The 19651-nt window shown below is 45.5% G+C and overlaps 1 protein-coding gene across 1 annotated transcript in view; it reads right to left on the bottom strand.

Annotated features, from left to right (window-relative positions):
• ALDH3A1 (aldehyde dehydrogenase 3 family member A1) overlaps positions 1-17995 on the bottom strand; it is a 33087-nt gene extending 15092 nt beyond the window's left edge. The window contains exon 1 of the mRNA XM_081162362.1: positions 17936-17995. Within this exon, the coding sequence (XP_081018488.1) occupies positions 17936-17969 (34 nt within the window). The 5' untranslated portion in view covers positions 17970-17995. The remainder of the gene's footprint in view (positions 1-17935) is intronic.
• Positions 17996-19651: the final 1656 nt, after the last annotated feature.

The raw sequence follows: 19651 nt of genomic DNA, 5'->3' as shown, positions 1-19651 counted from the left end.
AGGAGGGTTACCCTGCGGGGTGAGAGCAGAGTCTCAGTAGGGGCCTTGCTAAGGTTGCATGTCCAAGTATCAGAGGTGTCCTGTGAGGTGAGGTAGAAAAGCCGCTTGGAATTAGACTCTCATATTAAAGCCCGTGGCAGGTCCTGAGGTGCCTGCGAAAACTGGAAGCTGCGTGCTGAACCAGCCTGTGAACTCACGCACAACACCTCTCGTGAGGGGACAGAGACTACACTGTGTGAATGTGATGCATCATCCAGGAACACCCAAGACTCCAGCCAAAGTGGAGCTTTCTCTGGGTGCGGGCCTGGCAGGGGACCCTAAGAAGCAGAAAGTTAATTAAGCACTTGTTTGGAGCAAGACCACGTGACCAGAAGGGGCTATGGCCAGGGAGAAGCACCACAGAGCCACCCCTGACAGAGCTGCTGGAAGCTGCGTCTCCGAGCGGAGTCCAGGCAAAGCAGGCTGCGGCCCCGCAGGGCCCCCACCCACTGCAGGGAGGGGCCAGGCTTGTGCCCTGTGACCCCAGGCCGTGGTTCCCACACCCTGCCCACCAGGCTACCTTCCAATACCTTGGCCTCCCCAGCCATTTGCAAACAGGGAGCAGGTGCTCTGGCGCAGTTGACTCAGCAGTTACTCGAGTTATTGTAAACTGACAAATTGTCATTTCTGATCATTTCGCCGCCCCCATAGGTTGTCCATGTGAGCAGACCTGCTGTTAGGCTGACTCACCTGGCAGACAAATATCTCACTGTGAGTACAAGGCACTGGCCTCCTGGTTTATCTCTATGAGCTCTGGTAATATCTACCCAGCCCCAGACGGTGGCTCCAGCTCTCATCCTGCTGATGCAGGCAAATTTCTGGGCCTGCGAGGCTGTGCGGACCAGACTCTAAAACAGAGTGAAGTGATCAAGACAAATGCAACCCCACGGGAACCTATCTGATGACCCCAGGCCTCAACATCACCCACTAAAAAGTACAAGTCTAAGTCAGTAGTTCTCAAAATGTGGCCCCCAGACCAGCAGCAGCAGCATCCCCTGGAAACCTGTGAGAGATGCAGATCTCCAGGCCCCGCCTGTTCTACTAAATCAGAAACCGGGATGAGGCCCAGCAGCCTGTGGTAGCAGGTCCTCCAGGGGATTCTGATGCCTCCAGGTGAAGCCTGAGAACCACTGATTTAAGCAGCTATTGCTGATAGCCTGCTGGGAGGAGCGCCATTTGATCCCAGTGTTTATCCCTTTAAGAAATTGCTCTAAGAAAGTCGTGTTATTTACTCTTTGAATCTGCTACATGTTATAAATTTGTAAATATATTGCGATATTGTGATTTATAAGATATTTGATCTTCACCCGCAGTTCCTAGCTCACAGCTTTCAAGACTCTTGGGATTTCCCAAACGTTGAGAGGAAAAGGTCTCTTTTGTTATGTTGATGAGGTGACTTTTGGAAGCAGCTAGGATGGTGCTGGTCTCCAGGAGAACCAACCCGGTGACGAAGGGGTGGGGAACCTTTTTTCTGCCAAGGGTCATTTGGATATTTATAAGATCATTCCAGGGCCACACAAAATTATCAACTTAAAAACTGGCTATGAAAAAAGCGCCGAGATTTATTGAATTTCAAGTCCCGCCTGTGGTTGCCTTGGCAGGGCCAGACCCAATGATTTCTCCAGCCGTATACATGGCCCTCGGGCCAGACGTTCCCCACCCCTGGTCAGAGGGTTAGAAGTTTCAGTCTCACCCCCTGACCTCCCGGGAGGGAAGAGGGCTTGAATGTTAAATTCAGTCGTAAACGGCCAACATCAATCGGTGTGCCACGGGAATTTTTAAAACATGCGACACCCGACGGTTCAGTCAGGGGCACTGACCTCTTTTCCCTTAGAGTGCCAAATTAAAAAATGACAACAGCCCACACAACAACAGCCATCTAGTGTGAATGAATCAAAATTATACCTTTTTTTTTTGTCAGATCGACAAAAAATATAATCTATCTTTTGGTGTGTTGTAGAATTTTAGTAATTAGTTTATGTGCCAAGAGATGAAAAAGGTTGAAAATCGCCGCCTCGGTCAATCATGAGAACATAACAAAACCTCCCTGAAAACCCCGGGGGACAGCTTTTGCCTTCCTTTTGAGAGACCTTCCGGGGGGAGAGCAGCGCCCTGGGGAGGGCATGGAAACCCGGCAGCCTGTGCCCGATTCCTTCCCTGTGCCTCTCTTCCATCTGGCTGTTCCTGAGCTATATCCTTTTACAACGAACCAGTGGTCTAGTAAGCAGCATGTTTCCCTGAGTTTTGAGAGCCATTCTAGCAAATTAATCAAACCCAAGCTGGGGTTGGGGAACCTTCCGTTTATAGCCAGTCAGCCAGAGGTGCAGGTACCAGCCTGGACTGGCATTTGACACTCTGAGTGAAAGGGGGTTGTTGGAACCTCCAATCTATAGCCAGCTGGCCAGAGCCTGGGCTCGTGCCTGGCATCTGAGGCGTGGGTGAGTGGGAAGCCAGGGCCGTCTTGTAGAACTGAGCCCTTAACCTGTGCAACCTGATGCTCTCTCCGGGTAAATTCTTAGACACTTTACTGGTGCCTGAGAATTGTTGGTTGTTGTGGAGGCACCCCCCCCCCATTGAATTGGGTCCAGGAACCTAATTCACTATATATTTACAAAATTATATTTTATAATTAAATAAAGCTGGGCAGATTCATGGTCATGATGTGAATGTAAGATTTTCTGGTATGTGGTTCAGAATTCAGTTTACATTTTTTAAGTGGTCAAGGAGCTAGGGTGACAGCATAAAACCTTATAACAAATTGTCCTAAGGGGCAAATAAAATGTTTTTAGTGGCAAACATGAAGTTATCAGATAACGGCATGTATCCTGACAGGCCTGGGACTGCTCGTGACTGCACGGCCCCTGTTTATTGAGCACTTACTGTGAAGGCATGGGACCGTTGATCCTAATTCTACAGAAAGGTGTTATTACCCCCGCTTTATAGGAGGGGGGATGAAGGCTCATAAGAACTTCTGTCCAGGCTCTCACAGCTAATTGGTGGCAGAACCAGGACTCAGTCCATGCTTGACAGGCACCAAAGTGCAGGCTGTCACCCACTCCACGCTGTCTCCCTAAGAAGTGAGATGCATGTCAAAGCAACCCAACAGGAAACCACAGAATCCGCGTTCCTCAGAGCAGAGCCCCTCAGCCCTCCTTCAACTGTACTGAGTCTTATTACACAGACAGTCATAACCAACCTGAGGGCCCGACTCCTCAGGTCCAGGCAGACTAGACACTAGACAGAAAGGGGAGGGTGAGGCAGAAGAGCTGCTCCCAAGAACCGTGAGGGGGATGCTAATCAGAGGAAACAACTCAATTTACAATAGTATCAAAATGAAGAAATAAGTTTAAATGTAAATTTAACAAAATTTAACAAAAGAAGTGCAAGACTTGCACACTGAAAATTTCAACACATTATTGAAAAAAAATAAAGAAAATCTAAATAAATGGAAAGAGATCCCATGTTCATGGAGTAGAAGGCATAATATTAAGATAATAACACTCCCAAAATTGATTTACAGATTCAATGCAATCCCTGTTAGAATCACAGCTGACTTTTTTTGCAGGAATAGAAAACCTGATCTTAAAATTCAAGGGACCCAGAATAGACAAAACAATCTTAAAAAGAAGAACAAAGCTGGAGTGTTCAATTTCAAAACTTACAACAAAGCCACAGTAATCAAGACTGTAATACCAACACAAAGACAGACATATAGATCTATGGAGTAGAACAGAGAATACAGAAGTTAACCCTTACATTTATAGTCAATTGATTTGTGACAAGGAATCCAAAACAATTCAATGAGGAAAGAATAGTCTTTCCAACAGACGGTGCTGGGATGACTGAATGTCCACGTGCAAAAGAATGAAGTTGGACCCATACCTCACACTAGATGCAAAAGTTACCTCAAAATGGATCATCGACTTTAATGTAAGAGCTAAAACTATAAAACTTACACAAGAAAACACAGGAGTAGGCTGGCTGGCGAAGCTCAGTGATTGAGTGTCAACCCATGAACCAGGAGATGGTGGTTAGATTCCCCGTCAGGCACATGCCCGGGTTGCGGGCTCAATCCCCAGCAGGGGGCATGCAGGAGGCAGCCCATCAATGATTCTCTCTCATCGATGTTTCTGTCTCTCTCTCCCTCTCCCTTCCTGTCTGAAATCAATAAAAACATATACATATTAAAAAAAGAAAATGCAAGAGTAAATCTTCATGTTCCTGGGTTAGGCAATGATTTCTTAGATACAAGACCAAAAGCACAAGTGACAAACAAAAAACCAGACAACTGAACTACATCAAAGTTAAAAACTTTTGTGCTACAAATTATAGCATGAAAAAACCCACAGAACGGGAGATTGCATTTGCAAATCATGTATCTGATAAGGGACTTGTATCAGAATATATAAAGAACTATTATAATTCAATAATAATAATTTTAAAAACCCAATTTAAAAATAGGCAAAGGATTTGAACAAACACTTCTCCAAAGAAGATATACAAATAACCAATAAACACATGAAAAGATGCTTGCAATCATTAGTTATTAGGGAAATAGAAAATAAAACTGTAATGAAACATCACTTCAAACCCACTAGGCTGGCTAAATATTTTCTTAAAAAGAGAGACAAATGTTGAGAATGTGGAGAAACTGGAACCTGCCTACACTGCTGGTGGGAACGTAAAATGTCATAGCTGCTGTGGAAAACAGCCTGGCAGTTCCTCAAAGAGTTAAACATGGAGTTACCACATGACCCAAACTGTGCTCCTAGATATGTAACCAAGAAAAGTGAAAACATATGCCCGCACAAAAACTTACATTCGGATATTTATAGCAGCATTATTCATAGTAGCCAAAAACTGGAAATAACCCAAATGTCCATCTGAACCGATGAACAAATAAGCAAAACGTGATACCTGCCCGCGACGGGGTGGGAGCATTCAGCCATAAAAGGGAACCAGACACTCTGCAGGTCAAGACGGCAGCAGAGCCGGTGGGTCCTTCTCGCACCCCTCCCAGAACCACCCCGGAAATAAAACAAAATTGGGCCCCAGCAGGTTTGGCCCAGTGGTTAGAGGACAGGCCTGCGGACTGAAGGGTCCGGGTTTCATTCCGGCCAAAGGCACGCATCTCGGTTACAGGCTTGATCCCCAGTCCTGGTCGTAGTGCATGTGCGGGAGGCGACCCACTGATGTCTCTCTCACATCGATGTTTCTCTCTCCCTCTCTCCCTTCCACTCTCTCTGAAAAGCAATGGAAAAATATCCTCAGGTGAGGATTAAAAAGAAAATACTCTATTGGGGAACATTCACCCTGAATCACCAAGTGAAGACCAGCTGAAGAGGAGAATTCAACAAGGAAGGGCAGAAACCACCCCGAGACTGGTAGGAAAGGCGGGATCGTGCGAGCGGCTGGCCCGGCGCAGGCTGCAGGCTGAGGGCGAGGAGGGACATCTTGGCTGTGGGGGCATTTTCCCTGAGAGGAGTGAGGCCGGGACCCCAGGCTGGGATCCCCAGTCCAGAGCACCAGGGCTGAGGACAGCAGCCCACATAATACCCAGCTGTGAAAGACAGGGGAGCTTCTGTGTGCCCAGGAGAGAGGCAGCCTGTTGAGATAAAGCCACTTTAAAAAAAAAAGCCCAGCTGGTGTGGCCCAGGAGGTCACGGTTCGATTCCTGCTCAGGGCACATGCCCGGGTTGCAGGCTCGATCCCTGGTGAGGGGGGTGCAGGAGGCAGCCGATCGATGATTCGTCATTGATGCTTCTAACTCTCTCTCTCTCCTTTCCTCTTTCTGAAATCAGTAAAAACATATTTTAAAACATTATATACAAAAACACACACAAAAAACAGAGCACAGGATTTTTGTTTGCAGTCACTCAACAGAGACTTCAGTGGAGGGAGGGCGATGAGGACTGGAGTCGCCTGAGGAGAATCTGGGGTGGGAGGCATTAGGGGGAGACAGGGAGGAGCAGTGGCCAGGAGACGTGTGTTCAGTCATCCCAGCCCCCCTACGGCAGCAGCCATTTTTCTGGGAGGCGCCAGCCCCTTCCAGCAGCAACAGCCTAGGGACAGTCGAATACCCTGCCCTGGGGGATACAGTTGGTCCCACCCTCAAGAATCCTGCTCGCCCAGCCGGGTGTGGCTCAGTGGTTGAGCGTCGACCTAGGATCCAGGCGATCGGGGTTCGATTCCTGGTCAGGGCACACGCCCAGGTTGCAGGCTCAATCCCCAGTCGGGGGTGTGAGGGAGGCAGCCGATCGGTGACTCTCTCATCATTGAAGTTTCTATCTCTCTCTCCCTCTCCTTTCCTCTCTGAAATCAATAAAGATATATTAAAAAAAAAAAAAAAAAAGGAATCCTGCTCACCCCACCCTGCATCTTGACCCTGCTGAGGAGGCTGTTGCAGAGGCCAAGACTACCCTCTGGGCAGTCTCAGGGAGCATCAATGACTGCCTTTGGGGTGGGGCCATCCCCTCACTGTCCCAGGAATCTGACTGGTACTTGCCCCTCTCGGGAGAGCTGATAGAGCTGAAGACCCCACCAGACTACAGGCGAGGGGCTCTTCCCTGCCAAGGTATGGGAAATATTCTGGGACAGACTCAGACATGTGGCTCTGGGATGGGGGAACACACCCTCCATCTTCCCTGAAATCTGAATGTCACCTCCCCCTCACTGGAGACCCAGAGGTCTCATCCACCCAATTCTGCCAAAAGCCCCTTCAGAGACGGCCTTTCAGTGACTAAGCCTGACAGCTCGCCGGCAGGCAGGGGTGAGCGGAGGTGGAGCCTGAGGTGCCCTGGGGGATGACTGCTGACCTGCTTCTGGGCCCCCTGCTGCTAACAAGCTGGCTCTAGAGTGCATCTTGGCCGCTCCCGCACAGCCAAGCCCTGTGGAGGCAGCCGCAAAATGTGGGTTGCTGGAAGCTTCTAACAGGTTGCCAGAGCCAAACATGGAGAGCTTCTGACAGTAGCTGCACCAAAGTACCTCCCGGGAGGCCCAGAAAGGGCAGACAAACAGCCAGCCGCAGTCACCACGGGAGCAGGACCCAAGGGGGCTCCCAGGAGGCACTAAACTGCCAGGACAAACTCCGCTTTTCTTTTATGCATTATGTTTGTTATTCCTTCTTTTTTGTTGCATTGTCATTATTTTGTCTCCCTTTTTTCTTTCATGTTTCTTATTTTTCTTTCCTTGCTCTACTTTTTCTCTTTCTCCTTATTTATTTTTTCCCTTTTCTTAATTGTTTTCCTTCTTCTTTCTCCTTTTCTCCTTTTTATAACTGTTTCCTTTCTCTTTTCTTTAAACTGTTTTCCTTTTCCTAGTCATTATTCATTTATTTTTCTCTCCCTTCTATCCTTTCATATCCTCTTACTTCCCTTCTGTCTTCCTGTATTCCTTTCTTTACTTTACTTTTATTATTCTTGCTCTCTTTTCTCTTTCCTAATTCTCTTTTGTTCTGTAGTTATTTTTGTTGTGGTGGTGGTCTTCTGTTTTATTTCTTATTTGGTTTTGTTGTGTTTTGCTTTGTTCTGTCAGCACCTGCGCAACAGCTTGCACAGTGTGGTTGGGGTGGAGTGTCGGAGCCAGCCAGCCCGAGGAGAGATCCCACCCGTGGAAGGGACAACAATAATCATGACCCAATTACAACAGGAGATCCCAAATAACCCATACAAGGGGTATTCCTAGATCGTCCAGCTCAGGAGATCAAAGAAACTGCAGCACTGGGTCCCACAGGACACTTACTATATAAGGCCACCCCACAAAGAATGGGAGGCATAACAGTTCTGTGTAATACATAGAAACAAACAAAAGAGATAGTTTAAATGGGGAGACAAAGAAACGAACCCCAAATGAAAGAAAAGGAGGAATCTCTCATTAAAAAAGCTAAATGAAATGGAGGCAAGCAATTTATCAGATATAGAGTACAAAGTAATGGTTATAATGATGCTCAAGGAAGTTGGTGAGAATTACAAGAAACTTACTGAGAACTACAACAGCATATAAAAGGAAAGAGATACCATGAGCACGAACCAGTCAGATATGAAGAATACCATATCTGTCGTCAAGAATTCACTGGAAGGAATTAAAAGTAGTTTGAATGAAGCAGAGGATCAAATAAGTGACATCAAAGACAAAGCAGACAAACACACGAATTAGAGCAGCAAAAAGAATTAAAAAGCAGGATGATAGTTTAAGGCACAGATGGGTAACATCTGACCCAGGGGCTGTTATATGGCCAGAGAAATCATTTGATCTGGCCCTGCCAAGGAACTGCAGGCAGGACTTGAAATTCAATAAAGCTAGAAGCTTTTTTCATAGATAATTTTTAAGTTGATAATTTTGCATGAACCACAAACGATGTTATAAATATCCAAAGGATTATTGGTAGAGAAGAGGTTCGCCACCCCTGGTTTAAGGGAACTTTGGGACAGCATGAAACACAACATCCACATTATAGGGTTACCAGAAGGAGAAGAAAGGGAGCAAGATATAGAAATAATGACAAAAAACCTCCCTAACCTAGTGAAGGAAAAAGACACATAAGTTCAGGAAGCAAAAAGAGTCCCAATTAAGATGAACACAAAGAGACCCACACCAAGGCACATCATAATTAAAATGACAAATCTTGAAGACAAAGAAAGAATCTTAAAGGCAGCAGGAGAGAAACAGGAAGTTATCTACAAAGGAGTTCCCATTAGATTGGCAGCTGATTGCTCAACAGAATTATTTCAGACCAGGGGAATTGGCATGAAGTATTCAAAGTAATGAAAAGCAAGAACCTGAATCCAAGACTACTCTATCCAGCAAGGCTATCATTTAAAATTGAAGATCACCCTAGCCAGTTGGGCTCAGTGGCTAAAGCATCAGTCTGTGGACTGAAGGGTCCCGGGTTCATATTCGGCCAAGGGCACATAGCTCAGTTGAAGGCTTGATCCCCAGCCCTGGTCAGGGTGCTTGTGGGAGGCAACCAATCGATGTGTCTCTCTCTCATATAGATGTTTCTATTTCTCTCTCTCTTCCACCCTCTGAAAAGCAATGGAAAAAATATCTGCTAGTGAGGATTAAAAATAATGAAAATTAAAATAAAATAAAATTGAAGGTGAAATAAAGAGCTTACCATATCAGACAAAAAAAAGGGAGGAGGGAGCTAAAGAAATACATTACCACCAGACCAGCATTGCAAGACATGTTAAAGGGACTGCTGTAAGAAGAAGAAATTGAGAGAGAGGAACATAGGTATAAAGGAAAAATGGCAGCAGTAGATAAGTGCCTATCAATAATAAACTTAAATATAAATGGATTAAATCTCCAATCGAAAGACGTAGGGTAGCTGAATGGATAAGAAAACATGACTGGGAGATTAAAGATGGCGGCCGACTGAGTGGAAGCTACACTGACACTCTCCCTGGACCAAACTGGAATTACAACTAAAATATAGAACAACCATCCTGAATAATCAACTGCAACTGAAGACGAGCTGGAGAGCACCCTCATAACCAAGAAAAAAAATGTGGAGACCGGATAGACTAGTAGGAAGGGTGGAGGCACGAGAGGGCTGACTGGGCTCCCACAGGCAACAGCTGAAGGTCCGGAGGGAGATCTCAGCTGTGGGAGGTCCCCACTGAGAACTCTGGGGCCTAAACCCCAGGCTGGGCTTCCCAGCCCAGAGCACCAAAACTGAGAAAGGTGCCCATATAACATCTGGCTGTGAAAAGCAACTGGGTTTCTGTCTACCAGGGAGAGATAGCTGGAAATGCAGGCACCCTCTTAAAGGGCCAACATGCAAGGTTTCATGTGCAGCCACTCACCCTGGGCTCCAGCAGAGGGAAGGCAGAGTGGACTGGAGCTGTGTGAGGAGAATCTAAGGCTGTGGGCTCTGAGGATAGTGCTCAGAGGGCCGGCCTCTGGATTACTGTGCTGTCATTCGCCCATACAGCAGAGGCAGACATTTACCTTCCAAGCAGCTTTTGCCTGAGGAGGAAGCATTTGCCTCACTCTGTTGGAAAACCTCTGGCCCTAACCCATGGAGTTTCTACAGCCTGAGGCTTATTAAGAGAATCAGATTAATCAGCCTGCAGGCAGAGGCAGACCTCAGAGTGCTTTGAGTCTTTGCCTGATCTGCTTTGGAACCTGGGCCTTGGAAAAGCAGACTTTGGTGTGCATCTTGGTCCTGTTCAAATGCACCCAGCACTAACAAAGGAGACCTCAAGCCGTGGGTTGTTGTTAGCTCCAGAGTACTCAAGGCCAGTTACAAATAGCATCTGACATTGGCCTGCACCAGAGACCCTCCAAAAAGACTGAGAGTCCTATCAGGCCTACCTAATACATAGAAAAAAACCCAAATAGGCAGCCAAAATGGGGAGACAAAAAAGCCCCAAATGAAAGAACAAGAGAAGTCTTCAGAAAAAGAGCTAAGTGAGATGGAGATAAGCAATCTCTTAGATATAGAGCTCAGAATACTGATTATAAGGATGCTTGACAGCATGAAAAAAGATAAGAAAACTATGAAGGAAATTAAGAATGACATAGCAGAAATAAAGTATACATTGGAAGGCATAAACAGCAGATTAGGGGAAGCTGAGGATTGGATCAACAAATTAGAAGACAGGGTAGAAAAAAATCACTCAATCAGAGATAAAAAAAAAAAATTAAAAAACAGGGGGACAGTCTAAGGCAGTTGTGGGACAACATGAAATGTAACAATATTTGCACCACAGGAGTGCCAGAAGTGGTCGAAAGTAAGCAAGGGTTAGAGAACCTGCTTGAAGAAATAATGGCAGAAAACTTCCCTAACCTGATAAAGAAAAAAGTCACACAAGTTCAGGAGGCACAGAGAGTCCCAAGCAAGAAGAACCCAAAGAGGCCCATGCCCAAACTCATCATAATTAAAATGCCAAAAATTCAAGACAAAGAGAGAATCTTAAAGGCAGCAAAAGAAAAGCAATCCGTTGCCTACAAAAAAGCTCTCATAAGGCTGTCAGCTGACTGCTCATCAGAAACTCTACAGACCATAAGGAAATGGCATGTAATATTCAAGGTAATGCAAAACAAGGACCTGAAACTGAGATTCTCTATCCAGCAAGGCTATCATTCAAAATAGATGGTGAAATAAAGAGCTTTCCAGACAAAAAGAGGCTAAAGGAGTTTATCACCACCAAACCAGCATTGCAGGAAATGTTCAAGGGACTGCTGTAATAATAAGAGGAAATAGAGAGAGAATTATAGGTATAAAGAATTAAAATGGCAATAAGTAAGGACTTATCAATAATAGCTTAAGGACTTTAAGGGAGAGATCAACAGCGATACAGTCATAATCACGGACTTTAACACCCCACTGACTTCACTGGACAGATCAACTAGACAAAAAGTGAACACCAAAACAGTGACTAAATGGCACACTAGATCAGATGGATTTAATTGACATTTACAGAACATTTCACCCCAAAGCTGCAAAATATACATTCCTCTCAAGTGCACATGGGTCATTCTCAAAGATAGACCATATGTTAGGACACTAAACAAGACTCTACAAGTTCAAGAAGATTGAAATCACATCAAACATCTCAGATCACAGTGGCATGAAATTAGAAATCAACTACAGTAAAAACACTCAAAAACATTCAAACACATGAAGGCTAGATAGCAAGTTATTAAACAATAAATGGATTACCAATAAGGTCAAGAAAGAAATAAAAAAACTTCCTGGAAACAAATGAAAATGAACACACAGCAACCCAAAATCTATGAGATACAGCGAAAGCAGTCCTAAGAGGGAAGTTCATAGCACTACATGCCTACCTCAAAAAGCAAGAAACATTTTTAGTGAACTATCTTACCCTAAACTAAAAGAATTAGAAAGAGAACAACAAGAAAAGCCTAGAGTAAGTAGAAGGAAGGAAATAATAAAGATCAGAGTGGAAATAAATGATATAAAGACTAAAAAAACTTATACAAAAGATCAATGAAACCAAGAGCTGGTTCTTTGAAAAGATAAACAAGATCGATGAACCTTTAGCCAGACTCATCAAGGAACAAAGAGAGAAGACACAAATAAATAAAATAAGAAATGAAAGAAGAGAAGTAACAACTGACATCAAAAAAATACAAAGGACTGTAAGAAAATACTATGAACAACTATATACCAACAAATTGAACAGCCTGGGTGAAATGGACAAATTCCTAGAAACATACAATCTTCCAAAGCTGAATCAAGAAGAATCAGAAAACCTGAATAAGCCAATAATAACAAATGAACTTGAAGCAGTAATAAAAAAACTCCCAGCAAACAAAAATTCCAAAACTGGAGGGCTTCACAGGTGAGTTTTACCAAACAGTCTAAGAAGAACTAACAACTATCTTCCTCAAACTATTCTGAAAAACTCAACAGGAAGACAGACTTCCAAGCTCTTTTTACAAGATCAGCATTATCCTAATTCCAAAACCAGATAAAGACACAATGAAGAAAGAAAATTACAGGCCAGTATCCCTGATGAACACAGATGATAAAATCCTCAGCAAAATATCAGCAAACCGGGTCAAGCAATACATTAAAAAGGTCATACACCATGACCCAGTGGAATTTATTCCAGGGATGCAAGGTTTGTTGAATATTCACAAATCAATAAACGTGATACATCATGATAACAAAATGAAGGATAAAAATCACATGATCATATCAATAGATGCAGAAAAAGCATTCAACAAAATCCAGCACTCATTTCTGATAAAAACTCTCAGCAAAGTGGGAACAGAGGGTTCATACCGCAACATAATAAAGGCCATATATGACAAACCTACAGCCAACATCATACTCAATGGGCAAAAACTAGGAACCACACAGGGATATCTGCTTTCACCACTCTTATTCAACATAGTACTGGAAATCCTAGCCACAGCAATCAGACAAGAAGAAAAAATAAAAGGCATCCAAATTGAAAAGTAGGAAGTAAAACTGTCATTATTCATAGATGACATGATATTGTACATAGAAAATTCTAAAGACTCCACCAAAAAAACTTCTAGATTTATTAAATAAATTTGGCAAGGTAGCAGGACACAAAATTAATATCCAGAAATCGGTGGTGTTTTTATACACCCATAGTGAACTCTCAGAAAGAGAAACTAAAAAACATCCCATTTATCATTGCAACAACAACGAAAAATAAGATACCTGGGAATAAACTTAACCAAGGCGGTAAAAGACTTGTACTCAGAAAACTATAGGACACTGAAAGAAGAAATAAAGGAAGATACAAACAAGTGGAAGAATATACCATGTTCATGGATTGGAAGAATTAACATAATTAAAATATCCATTCTACTCAAAGCAATCTACAGATTCAATATGATCCCTACTAAAATACCAATGGCATATTTCACAGATCTAGAACAAATATTCCAAAAATTTACATGGAACCAAAAAAGACCTCAAATAGCCTCAGCAATCTTGAGAAAGAAGAACAAAGTTGGAGGGATCACAATACCAGATATCAAACTATACCTCAAAGCCACTGTAATCAAAACAGCCTGGTACTGGCACAAGAACAGGCATATAGACCAATGGAACAGAGCAGAAACCCCAGAAATTGACCCACGCCATCTGGTCAATTAATATTTGACAAAGGAGGCAAGAGCATACAATGGAGTAAAGACAGTCACTTTAATAGATAATGTAGGGAAAATTGGACAGGCACATGCAAAAAAAAAAAAAAATGAAACTAGATCACCAACTTACACCATACACAAGAATAAACTCAAAATGGATAAAAGACTTAAATGTAAATTGCAAAACGGTATAAATCCTAGGAGAAAACATAGGAAGTAAAATCTCAGACATCTCATGTAGCAGTATTTTCACCAATACATCTTCTAGGGCAAGAGAAAGGAAAAAATAAACCAATGGGACTATATAAAATTAAAAAGCTTCTGCACAGCAAAAGAAACCACCATCAAAATGAAAAGGGAACCCACTATATGAGAGAACATATTCATCAATGATACATCTGATAAGGGGTTAATTTCCAAAAAATACAAAGAACTCATACAACTCAATACCAGTAAGACAAACAATTCAATTAAAAAATGGTCAAAGGACCTGAATAGATACTTCTCCGCAGAGGCCAGACACATGGCCAATAGGCATATGAGAAAATGCTCAAAGTCACCAATCATCAGAGATGCAAATTAAAACTACAATGAGATACCACTTCACACCTGTCAGAATGGCTCCATCAACAAATCAACAAACAACAAGTGCTGGCGAGGATGTGGGGAAAGGGGAACCTGGTACCGTGCTGGTGGGAATGCAGACGGGTGCGGCCACTGTGGAAGAGTATGGAGCTTCCTCAAAAAATTAAAATTAAAAATGGAAATGTCGTTTGACCCAGTGATCCCACTTCTAGGAATATATCCTAAGAATCCTGAAACACTAACCAGAAAGAATATTTGCACCCCTGTTCATAGCAGCGCAATTTAGAACAGCTAAGATCTGGAAACAGCCCAAGTGCCCATCAGGAGATGAGTGGATAAAAAAGCTGAGGGACATTCACACCATGGATACTATGGGGCTACAAAAAAGTGGAAGCATTTACCCATGGAGGGGCCTGGAGAGTATTATGCTAAGCGAAATAATCAGTTAGAGAAAAACAAATATCACATGATCTCACTTATATGTGGAGTCTACAAAATAAACTGACGAACAAAACAGATCCAGAGGCATGGATTCATGAAACCAACTGATGAATCTCAGACAGGGAGAGGGGAGGGAGGGGCAGGGAGAGATTAACCAAAGAACTTGTATACATGCATGCATAGTCCGTGGACACAGGCAATAGTGTGGTGAAAGCTGGGGGTGGGGGGGGCAGGGGCTGGGTGGAGAGGGTAAAGGAGAGGAAAATGGAGGACATCCGTAATGCCGTCAACGTTAAATTTTTTTAAAAAAAGGAATGAAGTTCTGATACACACTACAACATGGATATGTCTTGTAAACATTATGCAGAGTGAAAAAAGTCTAGTCACACAAGACTTCAAGCTATCTGATTCCATTCATATGAAACATCCAGGAAAGTCAAACATATTGACAGAAAGTTGAGAAGGGGATTGAGGCGGGGCAGTGGGGATGGACTGCTAACGGGTTTATTTTAGGGGGGTCAAAAATGGTCATGATTAGATTGTAGTGATGGTTGTATACAAAACTAAAAAGCTTTAAAGTGTGCACTTAGAGGGGTGAATAACATGTCGTTAAATTATATATCAATAAAGTTATTAAAATACAGGGTGTCTCCCGGCCGGGCGTGGCTCAGAGGTTGAGCATCGACCGAGGATCCAGGCGATCAGGGTTCGATTCCCGGTGAGGGCACATGCCTGGGTTGTGGGCTCAATCAATGACTCTCTCATCATTGATGTTTTTGTCTCTCTCTCTTCCTCTCTCTGAAATCAATAAAGATATTTAAAAAAATAAAAAATAAAAAATAAATAAAATAAAATACAGAGTGTCCCGAAGATGTGTACACACTTTAACAGCTGATAGCTCAGTTGATGTTTCTTTCCAGATTTAACCCACTGAAATTCATAATGGGTAAAAGTGTGTGTACATTTTTTGAGGGACACCCTGTACTTATGTTATATTCAGTATCTTCACGCTAAGCAAATAGGAAAATGAATTGGAGATCCTTCTGGAATCTCCCTTACGGAAGAATTGAAAGTAATTTCTGTAGATAGTGCTCCCTGAGGAAGGTGGACTATAACCCCCTTCGCCCTGAGTGCAGGAGGAGGGCTGGGATTTCCTTCCAAAGAGGACAGTGGACAGGCCCGGGGAGTGACCAGGGTGGAGAAACCTGATGAACACAAGCTCACCAGGAGGTCAAGGTCCACATCCTCAGTGACAAGTCATGGTGACAGCATGTTCCCTGGATAGGATGTGATGAAAATGGGACTTCACCTATGTGGAGTTAATCCTCCAAACTCACCGTCCAAATCTAATCCTGAGAAAAACAGCAGAGAACCCCAAATGAGCAGATATTCTCCAAAGCACCTGACTAGTACTCAAACTACTGAGGTCATCAAAACCGAGGAAAGTCTGGGCCAAGAGGAGCCTAAGGAGACGTGACAGGTGGTCTCCCGGAGAGGATCGTGCACAGAAAAGGGACACTGGGTAAACACTAAAGAAACGCAAACCAAGCATGTGCCTTGGGTACTAAGGACGCACCAACACCGGTTTGGTGGCTGTGCATTACTATGATTCACCCGTCACAATTACCTCTGCAGCTTTCTGTACCGTCTTTGCAACTTTTCGGTAAATCTCAAACAAGTCCAAAGTTAAAAGTTTATGTTCAAACCTCATTTGAGGCAGCATGTAGGGTGAAGTGAGTTACAGCGTCACGGCTCTTTTGCTGTGTGACCTGGGAAGACACCCTCTGGGCCTGATCCCCCCTCAGTAAAAACAGGGGTGCCACAGTCTCCAGCAACCCGCAGGATCTTAATGAGGCCGCATGTATTAGAGAACTCGGCCAGGTGAGGCTCCCTCCCCAGGAATCCCACGAAGGAGTTAAATCAGCCACTTACACAATTTACCCACGTGGGCGCCTTCGCCACACACGCTTGCTTTTCTAATTTAACATTGTTAATAGGTCTCTGCCTCTGGCCCCCATGGTGCAGAGCCTCGGGGGCTGCACTCTCTCTCCTTCCTTGCCGCCCGCAGTGCCTGCGACGGCTCCCTGGCAGTCGGGCTTCCCCGCCTGGTGACGCCCGCCTCCTTGCACCCACAGAGGTCACCCCCACTGAGGTCCCGCCGTAGCACCTCCCGTGGGGAGGGCCCTTCACCTGCACGCTGCGGGACGAGGCCCCCGGCGGGGCGCGCTGGCCCGGGCTCCCTGCCCGCTCGGCCGGCGAGGGCGGAGGGGCGAGGGCTCGGGTGGGGCGAGGAGGGCTCGGGTGGGGCGGGCTGAGCTTGGCTGCACCCGCCTGCGCATCACTTCTGACCGAGGGCGTCTTGACAAACAACTTTTTTTAAATTTTTATTTATTAATTTGAGAGAGAGAGGAATTGGGGGGGGGGAGGGACACTTCGGCCTGTCGTTCTGCTGACCGCCTGTTCCACAGGCACTGCCTCCGGCGCGTGCCGGGCGCGGGGTGGAGCCCGCAACCCTGGTGCGCCCGGACGGCTCTAACCAACCGCTACCTGCCGGGCCTGGCCAGCGACCCTAACGCCCACCGGGGAGCCGCCGGGGACGCCGGGGCTGCTGCGGTTTATCCGTCCGTCGCCCCCTCTTCGCGGCCAGCGGGACGCCGCGAGCAGGCCCCGCCCCCGCCCCCGGGCCGCCGCTCCGCGGGGCGCAGGGAGTGCTCCCGGGTCCTCGCCTCGGCCGGGCGGTCGCCGCGGGAGAAGCTGCGGGCCTGCCGCCGGAGTGGGTGGGAGGCAGACCGCGGGGGGCCCGCTCCGCTCGCCCAGCCCCCGCGCGGCTCCCAGGAAACGCCCAGGAAGCCGGCGCCCGAGTCAGGTCGGAGGGCGGCCGGCGGGGCGGGGCGGGCGCAGCAAAGTGCAAGTCACGGTGAGCTGGGCGCCGGCCGCGGGCGGCTGCCAGGGCCCCGCCGCAGCCCCGCCCCGCCCGGGGCAAACATGCGGGCACACCCCGTCACGCACGAGCGTGCGGTTTACCCCCAAACGGCACGGAGCCGTTTTACCTCCGCGTCGGTCCCCAGACGTGCGTCAAGTGGACCCGTCTGCCCTTCGCGCTCGGCTCGCCGCTCGCTCAGCACCCGCACCCGCACCCGCACCCGCACCCCTCGTGGTGCTGGCATCTTTTCCCTGTGTTTTTCTCAATGCTCGTATAATAGCTGACAAAGTTAAAATGAACATGACACACTGGGGGTTGTCACTGTTTTTAAAAATGGGGTCTTACCGGCCTGGCCCAGAAGCTCAGCTGGTGAGAGCATCTCCTGAGCTGTCAAGGTTGCGGTTCCGTCCTGTCCGGGCACATGCAGGAGTCATGCAGTGATGCGTCAGCATGCGGAGCAGCAGGCCCATGTCTCTCGCTCGCTCTTTCTCCCTGTTCCTCTCTCTCTAAAATCAATAAAATAATAAAATAAAATAAAAATAAAATAATAAAATAAAATAAAATAATAAAATAAAATAAAAGTAGGGTCTTATCAAACACATGTCTCTGCACCTTCTGGGCCTACTCAGTGGTGTGTGTGCACAGTCCCTCCAAGGCAGAGGCAACTGGTGAATTAATTCTGTCCATTCTCCTGGCTGTTGAATATTAATATTAATACTGTTTATATGCATGTGGCCGTAATGTTCCCCATTTATGGAACATCTCTTTGCTTCCACTTTTCGACCACTGCTCCATAAACTTCCTTGAACTTCCAGGAGACTTTATTTCTATGTAATAGGGTCCTGGGAATATTTGCATTTTCAGTTTCATAGGTGTTGCCAGATAGCTTGGCCCTGTTGGAGACGAGCAGGGCTGTCAGAGCCCACGGCGGTTCCGGTTCCTTTGGCACAGTCTCTGGGGGTCTGGGATCTGTATCTCCAGGCTGGTGGGGAGGGGTTCTCGGGTCTCTATCTCCAGACTCCAGAGCTGGAACACGTTTCACAATCGTCGATTTGCGTTTTGCACTCCTGTCTGGGAAGGCCCAGTCGCTGACTCACCGCTTCTGTTCTGGTCTGTGTTTTCCTTGGACTTCACTTATGGTGTCTCTTGCTACACAAAGTATCTATAAGGCCAACAGGACTTTTCTGTTTTAGTTTGGGTGAGGCGTCCTCTCTGGCCCTAGGCTGTTCATTTAATTCCCAAGATGTTCTTGTAAGATTTTTATTGTTTAATTATTCACGCTGAGTATGTAAAGAAATTATTTTACACATGAAGTAAGAGGGAACATGTTTACTTTCTTTTTGATGGACAGCCTGTTGTGCCAACACCATTTCATAAAAACACTGACAACAGTAACCACAATACTTACGTAGTCTCTACTGTGTGCACTTTCCCGTATTAACTCAGTTAATCCTCACAACCCCCCTAGGAAGAATCCACTCTTCTCTCCATGTGATAGATAAGGAAAAGGAAGCACAGAGAGGCTAAGTGCTTGGCCTAAGGTCAACCAGCTAGTGATCCACGCAGCCAGGGTTCAGCCAAGGTGCCTGACTTCAGCATTACGCTTCCCAAGACGCTTCTGCCTCACCCATTTCTTTCAGGTTTTCAAACTTGTTGCCCTAGTGCTGAATATAGTTTCCTTAAAATGCTCTTAATCTCTCCTGAGTCTGAAGTTGCGGCTCCTTTCTCATTCCTAGTCTTGTCTATTTCTGCTGTCTCATTTTTCCTGTGCCAAGGAAAGTGCAAGTCATGATGAGCTCGGGCTTTTCTGTTCACTGGTGTTTGCAAAGACCCATTCACAGTGCTTTCTAACAGCCTGTGAAGGTGAACGGAGGTTGGTCTCCAGTTCACTCATTTCTGTTCTCTTTATGGATTCCTTTTCCTACTCTCCTTAGGTACTTAAACTGAGTGTGTCGATCTTCTTATGTTTGTCTTTCTGTTTTAATACTGAAGACATTTAATTTCCCACTGAATTCAGTTTTGCTATGTCCCAGAGTTTTGGGAATGAAGCACTCTGATTTC

This window comes from Miniopterus schreibersii (assembly GCF_964146895.1).
Source record: "Miniopterus schreibersii genome assembly, chromosome: 16".
NCBI lineage: Eukaryota > Metazoa > Chordata > Mammalia > Chiroptera > Miniopteridae > Miniopterus > Miniopterus schreibersii.
Note: the sequence above shows the minus strand (reverse complement) of the source record. Positions and strands in the feature narration are given on the sequence as shown.